The 12,888-nt window shown below is 44.9% G+C and overlaps 1 protein-coding gene and 1 long non-coding RNA gene across 12 annotated transcripts; both read left to right on the top strand.

Moving 5' to 3' along the window:
* The first annotated feature begins 6,689 nt into the window (after positions 1 to 6,689).
* On the top strand, positions 6,690 to 7,584 carry LOC133917782 (uncharacterized). The gene is made up of 2 exons (XM_062361637.1): positions 6,690 to 6,974; positions 7,132 to 7,584. The coding sequence occupies exons 1-2, from the start codon at positions 6,690 to 6,692 to the stop codon at positions 7,582 to 7,584; spliced, it is 738 nt and encodes a 245-aa protein (XP_062217621.1).
* Positions 7,585 to 7,822: 238 nt separating this feature from the next.
* LOC133918613 (uncharacterized) lies at positions 7,823 to 12,888 on the top strand. 11 transcript variants are annotated; one of them, XR_009909811.1, is made up of 5 exons: positions 7,823 to 8,729; positions 8,827 to 9,141; positions 9,416 to 9,526; positions 10,143 to 10,871; positions 11,631 to 12,680. It is a non-coding gene; the product is annotated as an uncharacterized LOC133918613 (long non-coding RNA). The 11 variants fall into 11 exon arrangements; XR_009909807.1 differs by having other exon boundaries at positions 8,827 to 8,978; positions 9,065 to 9,141; positions 9,416 to 10,871; positions 11,631 to 12,679; XR_009909802.1 differs by adding an exon at positions 12,757 to 12,888 and having other exon boundaries at positions 8,827 to 10,871; positions 11,631 to 11,735.

Genomic DNA, 12,888 nt, shown 5'->3' with positions numbered 1-12,888 from the left:
GTCACAGCCTATCATCTCCAGAGATTGTATAAGGTTTTGGCAAGAAATCATGGTGCAAAAATCTCCATATAAGTGGGCAGCTTGCCGAAGGTCTTCAGACGATTCAACAATCCACCGAAGAAGGTCATCGAGGTCATCATGGTCGAAGGTTGGAGTCGAGGCTGAAGCACCAAATTCTTGAAGAGTCTTGCTAATAACTTTGCTGGCCTTAACCACCTTCGTCTCCAGAATTTCTTCCTGCTTCTGGGTAGCATTTGATGCAAGTTGCCTCGCCTCACGCAGTGCATCACTTAGGCATTGATTTTCAATTTTTTCGGCCATGTAGAGGGCGTCAAGCTTGATAAGCGTGCTTCAGACGCCTCCCCGCGCTGGCGAAGGGTGTCAACCTCCTTTTCCAACTCCTGCACACCCAATACAGCCTCCTTCATCTGCAGAAGATATTTCTACTGTTTGCTTTTGGCCTTCTCCACTCTTTTAAGCAATAGCTCCCTCATCACCTCCGCCCCTTTCGAGCGGGCCTCTGCTTGTTCCGCATATTTGTGCATAGCGCGCGCGAGAAGCATGCCCTGTAACAAAATTATAAGAACGGGTATGTGAAGGACCGTAATAATAATCAAAGGTACCTTTGCTGCCATGACGTCGAAGGCGTCCATAAGTTCGGAGGCAGATTTCTGCTCCAATGGGATCTCGAGCTTGGGGAGAACGAAGCTGTCGAATATGTTCTTCGCGTCCTTCACCTCTCCGCCACATGGTTCAAATGAGCTCACTCGTAGTGCTTTAGCCTGTATGACCCTGGCATTGCGTGAGGCGCCCATGGACATAAGGTCTTTGCCATCGCGATGCTGAGGCGATGGTGAAGAGTTTCCCTCCTCTCCGGTATCCGAAGCACTATGACGTTCGGAGGAGCCGAGTCAGAGCTGGACGAGGATGAGCTATCCGACTCATAGCCAGGTTCTTTGGCATATTCTGCCCCTTTGACCCTCTCATCGCGCCCAAGTGCGGTCTCCTTCTCCTCCATTGTTTCCGCAGCAACTTGCGAGTCCAGCGGCTGATCGTCGTCCTTGTCACTATCAATCAGAAGAGGCGGCAGTTCAATTCGCACAGAAGTTATAGCGCATTTTGGTGCAGGGATGGACACATCTAACATGTCCTTCAGAGGTGCTTGTCGAAGGGGCACCGCTTCAATGGCTTCGGGGCCCCCGAGGTCATCATCACCCCCAAAATCGCCAAAGGTCAGTTGTCAAGGTCTTTTCTCCAAGGAAATGACCTTCTTTTTCCTGGCTCATTGAGCCAGAGGGTCTCCACCTTTCCTCTTCCTCTGGGCTTGGATGGCGGAGGTCTCGCTTGTGCCAGTGTTCGAAAGACGACCCTCTTCGGCATAGCCCACTAAGGACTTGGATAGCTTTGGCCTATCCTCATAAGCGAGGCCTCGCAGCTCAAAGATTCGATTAAGCTGGCAGCCGAGGGCCTGTTCTGCACAGGCTTGGCCTTCGGCTAGGGTGAATTTCCCAAGAAGAAGCAGAGCTTTGGCTTCCACCTCAGCGTCCGTCACAGGTGTTCTAAAGAACATATAATGTAAGAAAATGGTAGAAATCGAAGGTTAATGAAAAATAGGCCAAGAAACATACCAAGTTTCCCCCTAAAATCAAGATGAGGGCAGCAGAGTCCCTCTGGCCCCTTTGAGTCAAAGGCTGGTATGGTCCACCCTTCGCTCAGTGGCCATGCCCCAGCAGTGATGAACTCTTCGACAAGGTCGCGAGTACTCAATTGCTTCGCACACCTTGTGAAAGCTTCGAAGGCCGCCTGTTTGGAGTCCTTCATCAGCACATCTAGGGCTCAGTTCCCCTTGTACTCTTGGCACTTGGACACAAGGTACTCCTTTTTATCTACCTTGTGGTAAAACCACCACTGCGTCCAGTCCTTGGACCATTTATTTTTTGTAGGCCATGACAGGCGTGGTCAAGCCACCTCGGTAATTAAAGTTCACACAGTCGTAGTGGGCTTTGCATTTACGCTGTCTATGAAAATTAGCTTCGGCTGGTTGTGGAGTTGATGAGCAGCAATGAAGGCTCTGGCTAAGGCCTTCGCTCCTTCTGACCTTATTGCCCATGCGAAAAGGCTAAGCTGGACAATGGCGTTCAGCGTTAGCTGATGGAGATAGACCTCAAACATCTTGAGGACCTTCGACACCATCTTGTCGCAAGGTAGGCGAAGTCCAGCTCGGAAGTAATCCATGAAAACAAGAGCTTCGTCATCTTCTGGCATTGGAGTCTCTTGGTCTTTGGGCAGCCTCACCTTTGAAATATCACTTATCAGCCCTTCTTTCTTAAGACCGGCCAAGACTCCTTCGTTTTGACCGCTCGATCCAATAGGTCTTCGACCTACCAGTTTTGGTTTAAGGAGCCATCAGGTCAACATGCCTTGGCTTCGGTTCAAAGTGCGAAGGGTAGAGAATGGCTTCGTGCAGAGCGTAGAGGGATGAGCGCGCAGGCTTGAACACAGAGGCTCGGTAAAAACAAATGAACTGCGAGGTAGACTATATATAGCGGTCAAAACACAATCTCAAGAGCAGTTGAGCGGGTGTGCGTTGGCAGTTGAACCGTTGCATTAATGGTAGTTAAGACAAATGAATAGTAATCAACATTTCGAAATTCAAACCGTCTCCCCAGAATAAAACCGTCACTCATAGAAAAGTTAGACCCTTCGGGTGAACAAGGGGGGCTGTCTAGCAAAAGGCAACTCACACAACAAGAGGCCTTCAATGGGATGAAGGGGACAACGTTCAGTGATACCATCTAATTCACGGGTTCATCCCATCGAGGAGGAACCTTGCCCGTGTGTGCTGTTGAGGAATGGTCTCACAGGCCCCTTCGGCCTTCGGGCCGAAGACCTCAGTGGATGCTGCAAACTAACGACTTATAGTTACCATGGACATGTCGTGTTGCAAGAACCCTTCGGACTAGTCAAAGGAACCCTTCGAACCCTCTGCGCCGAAGGAACAGTTCCGACAGCTAGGATGAGTGAAGCTTTTGTTGGGCCTTCGAAGCTCAGCAGAATGGCTTCGCCCGATGCCGCTAGAGAGTTGCTCGAAGGGATGCCAAAGGTGCGGCCGAGCGGAGGCTTTCGGAAGTCCCAGCGAAGGGTGACCCAAGTCTTGCATGAAGACAGAGCAGATGGCGAAGGCATGATCGAAGAGGAGGCCGTTGGCAACGACCAAAGAACATGAAAAGCAAGATTGTAAATAATCTGTATGTACTTAGAAAAGTACCGTAATACCTTGAATATGCCGAGTGTGTGGCAGTTGGAGGGGTAATATTATAAATTATGACAGAGAGTGGTTGAGTATGACCTATAAATAGGGTGTCACTATAATTGACTTGACATGTGACTTTGATACAGTAAAAGGGTCTTCCCACTTTGATACAGTAAAAGGGTCTTCTCACTCTAGGGTCCGAAGACCCATCACTCTAGTGGCGACGCTAGTTCTCAACAAGATGCAAATTAAATATTTAACTTATACACCAATTAACTCATCCTAAAGTCTTATTGCTTATATTTTTCTCTATTCCGGACTCCTGAGCAGTGAGCACCTATTTGGATGATGAGGGGCATGTTGATGTCCGGTTATAAGATCCAAACCGATTCTAGCGCTTTTAGCTATTACACCACAGTAATGACGTAACACGAAGCACACATACAAAATACTAATCAGTTCATGCGCTGAAACCACGTTAATTAGTTGCTTTACCAAATCATGAAAAATATTCATAAAATAATCAGGATGAATATATAAAGAGGTAACACAGCAATTATTGTCTTACGTAGTTAGGAGCTGATGAACAGCACTATGATCTCATGAATGGATGGATCAAGATAGTGTGGATCTGCCAGACCTGTGTTTTTTTATTAATACAGGCATACAATACAACACCAGCATTGGCATTCCCTTGGGTTTGCGCTTCTAATTTCAGATACAAGGAACAAGTATATAATCTTTATTTTATCATAGCCAGACAGTTTGTCAAGTATCTCAACTTAAAAGTTACGTCTCTCACACACATACACACACATGGACACATATAGTGCATACAGAGTAGATATATCCATCAAATGCCTTATCTACCAGGGGGAACACAACCTCCCGGAGGCCGAGGATGGTCTGGTGACTCACAATCTGCAACAGCAGCGAACAAATTAATTCAATGAAAAAAAAGAGATAAAATGCATGTCATGAAACAAAACACCATTGGGATTAGAGAGCGGCTCTCACACTTGGGTTGGCCTAATCGGCCGGCAACGACGATAGAGCCCATGCCCATAAGAACCACCATCCAGAGGCAGAGAAGGGAAAGAAAACGAGAAGTTCCCAACATTTGGTTCATGGTTCACGATGTGTTTCTCTCAGTGCACAAGGCAAGCTTTGTTCAGTGTTAAACATGTGTATATAGCTTCAGCCTTGCGGTTACTTATAGATGCATCGGCCTAGATATTTTGCTTCCTAGAACACATAGATGGGCGATTAGCCAAGGTAAGAAATAATCAACAAGGTGGTTGGTGAGTTGGTGACCTTATTTAGTGTTTATAGTTTACAGCTGGGTGGTCAAGATTTCGTGCGTCGGAGAACGGAAAAGGGAAAATCTTGCTTCACAATGTCTTGGCCTGCCAAATCATTTCCACTCATGATCCATGTGTCTTGACCATGTCTTGGTTAACTATGTATGCCTTAACATGGAGGAAGAAAAAAGGAAGAAAAAGGAACAACGAGCGGTTGCTCTTCAAAGTTGTGGACTTGATACCTTTGTAGATTCACATAGTTACTGTTCACGGGTCAATGGCCATTGACCAGTCGTGAGTATCAAGCGAGTCATCCATATTAAAGTATACGGTAGTATACGGCTGTTTATTGTAGGATATAGGATTTATCAGGATTGATTGATTGTTATTTCTCTTATATGATCGTCTTCATATACTCTATATAGACACTCGGAAGGAAGAGGCCTTTTTTGTGAAGTTTGACTTGTGAATATGGAGCCCTTCTCCGTTTTTTCCCGATTACTTGTAAAAACGATCAATGCCATCGAGGCGTTACATTTTGAACAGGCAGAGCTTGGGTTACTTTTTGAATGGAATGAGCTTGGGTTACAAGCAGCAGGGAGGAGGAAAGGAGTGCTGTGGGAGGCTAAGTTACATGAGACAGAGAGGTGCACCAAGGCATGAGTGAGTCCGTGGACATATTTGCCACGGCGCGTAATAAATCCACAAGTTTAGGTGGTCATTGATTCAAAGAAAGGGCCAGATCCGCCATTCGCCCGCCGCACACTTGCTTCAGATGGATGTGTTGATCATGCATTTGAGTATATGACTACAATGATCGATCGACCAAACGACCCCTACAATGATCCACCAAAATTAAATGAGAGCATCCATGCATTATAGATGGATGTGTTGATCATGCATGCATGCTTAATTGTTCGAATATCTCCTGTCACCAGCCGAAGATCACGCCTGACCGAGCCGGAGATCACTGATTTCACATTTTGTTACTATTCCTTGTCCAGCAACAGAACGTGATCTCATTCCTAATCTGGTTCCGATACTCCTGATGGCCCTGATCCTAACTACCATGTATAGCTAGCACTTGTAATCTGATTGATGGTTACCATGTATAGCACGGTTACTATGTATAGCTCAAGCTGTACCTATATATATGCACCTGTGTGCAAATGAATAGATCAAGCAGAGATTATTCCACAAGTTCTGCCTTTCATTAATTAACCCCTTCTCTCCTCTCTCAAATCATACATGCTAATTAGAGAGTAGGGTGATTCCTTCTCTTCCCCCCTCTGTTCTTGTGCCGCACCTCTTCCCCCCCCCCCCCCCCCTTGAAAAGTTTGTCAAGATTCACCATGGCACGTTCAATTTTGCCATTCAGAAGTCTTTAAATGGAGTTTGAAGTTCTTAGTTTCAGTTGAGAGTTTGAAACTTTCATTCCCCATTTTTGTTGAAATTCTGTCTTTTGAAAATTCAATTTTGACCTTTTACAGTCTTGGATGTGGAGTTGTAGGCTTATTGCAAGTTGGATTTTACTTGCTAAAAGTCATGGGAATCCACTGTTGTAAATTTGAATTCCCTGATTCAAACTTGAGAGAAATGTTTAATTATATGATGGGCCAGAGCGGAGGTGGTAGTTAGGTAGTGCAGACAAAAGGTTTATAAAACTACAGCATTCAGTATATTTAAACACCTCTTAATTTTTTAATCGCAAAAAAACAGTTTGAATTTTTTATTCTATAGTATTTTTGTTAATATATCCACACAGTAAAAAACAAAAACAGATCAAACAAACCCTTAATCTCCATCTCATGCAATTCAATTTTATGTAATCTATTTGCATATAAATACGTTTGCAAATGAACTGATACATATTATCTGTAGAGTAGGTCCGATACAAATGCAAATTAAGCGTGTAATGGGCTGCAAAGTAATTATCAAGTTTTGTGCACCAAACTACTGGTTCCAAAGCCTTTTGGCTTATTTTCGTTTAATAATTAACGTAGTACAATATATGCTGACGATGTGCTTGACCGCACACCTCAGCTTCTAGATTTCAGAGGTCAAAAGCATGGTGGGAATTATGTGTGGAAAGTTATCGACACGGCTAGGAACAGACGCTACTATTGCGCGCTTCCATGTGTGACGCTCCTGCTTCTCGCAGTCTTCTGATGCTGTATGCGGGTACCCCCGCCTCCGAGACGACAACTACGGTCGTTGTCCAGGTGGACGTGAAGAAGGGTGACGCCGGCAACAGCAGCGGTAGCCTGCTGGATGTCTCACAGCATCCGGATTGGCCCAATATGGAGAAAGCCCTCGAGGCGACCATACTAAAGAAGATGGAGGACGTTGGGATCACCTCTTTCTTGCACGGTGCTTCGGTCGACGACATGAGGCACGCCAGGAACAAATACCTCTACCTGGTAATCAAAACTCGACTAACCTACAGTACTAGTTAATGATTGTTCTGCATATATGTCTCTCCTAGTTATATTTAATCACAGGTCAACCATAAGTTATATATATGCTTCTCCTGCTGGTTATATTTAATCATGTTATTCTATGTGTACTGTCAACCAGGCCATTGTGCACGCTAGCTTTCTCGGCAGTCGCTGCAGGTCGGAAGATGTTGGCACAATCTCTCTGCTGGGGCAGAAGATCGAGAGGCTTGAGGCGGAGAAGAAGGATCTACGTGTCAAGCTTGAGGCCCTTGCCAAAGAAAAGGAGGAGATGACGGTGTCCGCAGCAAACTGCGCCGCCGGCAAGGAGAACGACGAGGCGCTGGAGCGGGCCAACACGCGGATCGCGGAGCTGGAGCGGCAGCTGCAGGACAAGAAGGCCTTCGCGGACAGCCCGCTTTCGGAGGTCGCCAACGCCGACGCACATCTCAAGGCCTGCAGCCTGATGTGTTTACACACAGTCACACACACGCTCCTCTACACATTTGCTTCCAAAAAGAAGCATGCATGGCTGTATCCTGGCCAGTTGGCTTATGAAACATCTTATAGAAGCATGGCACAATGTCACTGCTAATAAGGGAACTCTCTTTCACCCACAAAAGAGGACGGAGCAACTGAAACACATGTTAGAGAAGCTAACATGTTTATATATTTAAATGAAACAAAAATAAACACCCAAATTTGGTTCTTATTGTACAACTAAGTTATAAAGTTCCTCTCTCCCATTCACACAAACACAGAGAGAAGATAAAAGATCCACAGGAGGCCTTATCCATGCGGGGGAATACAACTTCCTGCAGTCATATATTACTACTTATGAAAGCAGGGAGTGTCGGTGGCCAGCCGCGACATCCACGTCGACGACAATGTTTTGCGCCGTCCGATGCGAATCGCATGGCTCTTCTGCTTCCCGCCGCGCGCCGGGCTGGCGCCTAATCGCTGGTTGTTGCTCCCCTATGGTGAAACCTCTAGAACCAGCTGGTGGAAGCCACCCGTACGCGCGTGCTTGGCTCGGGAGAAAAGAAACCGCGCCCCTAAAAAATATCGCCGCCCTCGTCTGGAAGCCTCGATGCCCCCTCGCCTCCGACTTCCATCGCCCGAGCGCCGCTTCATTCCCTCTCCTACCCACGCCATCGCCGCCGCCGCCTCCCGTCCCGTGGCCGCCTCACCCGGCTGTCTCCCGCTCCGCAGTGTGCCACGCCTGCTGGTGTGACCCGCTTTCCGCGGCACTCCCCCCCTAAGCGCCGTACCCTTCCAGCACACAGATGCGCCAGCCACCCGCGACGCTCGCTGGCAACCGCGGCTGCGTGCCATCGACCAGCCACCAGCTGATCGTCTCCCACGGCTGGTCCACCGCCATCCGCTGTCCGCCGCGCTGGCACGGGCGCGACTGTCGGTGTTGAGCGCCTCCGCGTGGTCCCGCCCCTTGGGTGGCAGCCGCACCCAAATAAACCAAGCACCTCAACACATGGTGCCATGGATTGCCGTCGCCACCGGATCTGGCGCCTCTGGCCCATGCCCCCAACGCGTTCGTCGTCGGATGAGCTCGAGGGGCTCTTCATTGGCTGCCACCACTACTTCCTCGTGGGAGTCGTGGCCGCTCGAGCGGCGCGGTAAGGGCACCGAGATCGACCTCGCCATGACCCTCGGCCCTCTCCATCCCCTTCCTCGAGCACGCTGTCGTTGTCATGCCGCTACATCTGCTGCCTCCTCTCCCTGGTACAACTCTGAGACCCTGGCCTCGGCCCAACTCCCTCCTCTTCTTGGACTCTTGGTCTGACCTCCCGTAATCTCTTCCCTCTTTGTGGTGCTCCAGGAGGATGTCTGCTTCGATTGGGTGGAAATGTAGGACTGGAGGCAGTGACTCGCTACCATGTATAGCATGCAAGAGAAAGGGAGGAGCTGCCCTTGCATCGATGGAGCTGCTAGCTATGGGGTGCAGACGAGAAGCCTGTGTTTTAAGCGGCGGTAGTGGAAGGACTAAACATTGGTCCCATTCTTAATTTCTTGCATCTTGTCCTGAATAATCCATTCTTTTGTCTGTGCTTTGCCAGATTTTATTGATATAAATGGATAGAACATGTGATGGTGTGTTCTATCTGCCATCTATAATACCAATAGAAATCCCAAGGTAAATGACTCGATGCTGTTTTATAAATGACTTTGTTTTAAGATAATTCTGCAAACAAGGTTTGATTTGTAGCTTTTCGCATGTGAATTTTCTTTCCCGTGTGCCCATTTGTTGCTTATGTAAAATAGTTGAAAGTCAAATTGTCAAAAATGGTTGTGTGTAAAAATAGCGGTATGGGACCTGCAGTATTTATCCTGTATCCATGGACTAAACTTTAAACACCAAAAGGTTTATCAGTTCTTACTGATAAATTGATTTTTGTTTTTCTGAATAGGCTACAAAGTTGATTCAGACAAAGAAACATGAATGGTCTGTGGCAGTGTGAAAGCATATGTTTCTCTATTAAAAAAGGAGAGATGTGTGCCAATTACGCACAGCAGTTCAGGTTAACGCACTTCTCAGTGAGAGATGTTCAGAGTGGACCATATAGGAAGAGCCTGCCCTTATTTAAAATTTTCACCCTATTGTTTTGGGTCATTGCTACCTGCAAGTGTTAAAAGAGCTTATAAAGCTAACTTGAACCAAACATCTGGCCATGGCATGATCTAGGGAACTCATGTGTGATTCTTGCCCTTTCTAATCTCTGCTGCTTTTATTCTTGAGTATCATCAATTGAAGTCATAGACGATTTAGTTTGTTCATTTCAGGTGTTGATACTGCGAGTGCATAACATAATTAGGGTTAACAAAGTATTGTGGTCTTACAACATTTAGTTTTTAGGTGTTTGACTGACAATACATTTCTTCTTGCTGTCCAACCAACGAAGGATAAAGTGAATTAGTGCGGTTGTGCCATTCGAAACCCATTCTGATTTTTTGCTCAATTAAGATGTGCTATGGTACCTTCGGGTTTAATGAGTTGAGCAAGCTAATTTGATTCAGCTTTCCACGGATAGCATGTGTAGATAGCATTATACTTTTTAATAGTTTTGCCAACATTTCCCTATTTTGTTTCCGACTATTATTTTTCTTGGGTGCATTGCCTGCTCTCTGAAAATTCAGTGAGCTTCTAGAGCTGTTGAGAGCCATCAGCGAGCCATTATCCTCTCAGGTAAAGAACAAGGTAGAGATGTATCTCTTTGTATTTTTAGACTTGAAAAAGCCTATGTCCCATGATTAATGATGAAGGCCTATATCTGATAACATAACTTTTTTAAGTTACTGTGCAAAATTCTGCTTATTTTACTAACTTCAGTCATTTAGATGCTTTCTCAAATTACTCCATGCAGGAGGCACCAACAGAGCACTCATGAGCAAGTTACCTGGTTCCTTTGGCAGTCCTTCAGGTTAATCTGTTAATCACCTCATTTGTTCTTTTGTGAAATTTTCACTTCTTCATACGATCTTTATAGCTCTAGGGAACCCTGCATTATTTGACCCGCTATTCCCAAAATTAGCTCAAAGTAACTTAAAAAAAGTTATGGAGCAATAAATGATGTATATCGTCATCTAGATGGCGAGCCCTGCAGGTTGGTGGTGGCATTTTTAGCTTGCCTTAGTTAGTAACAATTAAAGTTACCAATGACACCTTGATGTGCTCTTAGCTGTATAGAACTACAGAAGTAGCAATATGACGTACTCTCACTAAGCTTCATCTATCCATTTCCTCACTGGCGGGCTATTGAGATTGCAAGGAAGAATAAAGTTGAGAGCTCAACAAAAGAAGTGAGGTGATCAAAGTACATCTGAGGAGAGGATATACCACATGATGACTAGGTGCAGATGACCAAAGTATATCCCGTTTTCTCTGCTTTTACAACTTTCTTTCGAAAATCTTAGATAACAAAGAAGACATGGAGAAAAAAAGGGAAAAAATTGTACCTCTGGAAGAGCTATAATGCCCATTTGAGAAAAACTGAAACTTAATGTGCATGGATAGTTTGATGTAAATTGTCTCAGAAAATGTGCAAAAACATAAAACTTTTGGTTAAAGCAAGAAATTATGTCAATGAATCAACAACTTCTGTGCCAATTACCACGGTAGACGTGCAAATATACTTGCAAAAGTTTTTTGAACCTGTAAATTTTCATTCTTCTCCCCAAAGCAATACTTGCAAATGTTTTTTTGTCTGTGAGTGGTCTATGCAAAAAGCTGGAGGATCTGATTGGTAGTAACTGCATTTTATTGGAAAGAGCATTTTCTTATTGCTGGAAGCAAAAGAGTCCTTATTCTGTGTTTAAGCTCCTCATAGAGTTTTTGATTATATTTGTTTGATCCAGCTCTCTTTTTAACTCCGACAATGTGCTTATATTTCGATGTTTTAAGTGCTTCAATGAAATGGTTGCATAGTTGGTGGGAAGTGATTCAAGAAATTTTTTCACTTTTCAAGTTTTCTTTCTTACTTATTTGACCTTTAGACCTGAAAGTTGATTATTTCATTCGGGACATCTTCAGTTACAAATTATTTATTTAAGTAATTCATTACATATAAGGTTTCAGAATCTGATTGCAGATAAGTGTTAATTTATTATCTGAGATTGACCCGACAGGTTTATTTTGGAAGATATGTGTGCGAGTCTCAAAAATGTGCCAATGCTATGGCAACGACAATCGGATTCTTAAAACATCTCGATCTTGTCATAATTAATGAAAAGGTTCGTACCTCTTTGCCTGCTGTCTACTTCATACACTGTTAAATTAGATTACTGGTCTGGAACATAGTATGATAAGAATTTTGAACTGCAATAGTTACCTTCCCTGTTTTCATTCATTTCACACATTCAGTCTAAGTTTAACAATGTTTATTGAAAGAACAAAACTTGCAGTGTTGCTACCTCCTTATTTGATATGTTGTAAATGGACAGATCACATTCATATTCTAGCCCCTAAATGCATATTATCCCCACAACCGGGGAAAAAAGGAGGATGATGCTAGAATCTTGTGGATGTGTTTAAGTAATATGTTTAGAGATGAAGTATAATGTGCACAAGATTATTTTGGTACACATATGCACAAATTTAATCTCATGCAATGGATCCAATCTGAGGTGGGAAGTGGGAATTCCTCCATCCCACCAATGCTTCTTTTAATTTGATCAAGTCCTATTATGCCTAAGAGGCCCAAGTGGGATGGAGGAATTTCCACCTCTACCTGGTCCACTCAGATTGGATCCAATACATGGGATTGAGTTTGTGCATATGTGTACCAAAATACTCTTGTCCATCTGGTACTTCCTCATGTTTAGATTACAATTTTCTCTGTGTATGTGCTTCATAGTAATTTTGTTACATAAAGGGTCCATAAAATACGGCGATAAGTCGATAATTTAATCGATAAACCGGTAATTAGCTGTGAGTGCCTAGTGGCTGGACGTTTTTGGCCACCAGTACCAAACCAGCTATTTGCCAGCAGTTCTATAATTGACAATGCCAACTGATTAGGATTCTTTTGGAGTTGGAATTTGCAATTTATTAAAGAAAAAACCACTCTGAACTAAGTATTACCAGCCAAAACATTTTCGCTCGCGCGCCGGGGCGCGCGCAAGCCACTAGTCAGCATAAAACTTGCGAGGTGGCCTGCCCGGATGGTTTGGTGATTCGCAATCTGCAACCGCAGCAAGAGACTCCGTTCAGAAAGCGGAAAGAAAACATCTCATGAAAGCATCGGGATTTCAGGGGCTCTCACATCTGGAATCCGCTCTGGCAATGGCGATAGCGCTGATGGCCGTCAGAACCGCCATCCACAAGCAGAGGAGAGCGAGAAAGTGAGTGGCTCTTGACCTCAGGCTCATGGTCTAGACCTTTGTT

Source organism: Phragmites australis, chromosome 5, assembly GCF_958298935.1.
Source record: "Phragmites australis chromosome 5, lpPhrAust1.1, whole genome shotgun sequence".
NCBI lineage: Eukaryota > Viridiplantae > Streptophyta > Magnoliopsida > Poales > Poaceae > Phragmites > Phragmites australis.
Note: the sequence above shows the minus strand (reverse complement) of the source record. Positions and strands in the feature narration are given on the sequence as shown.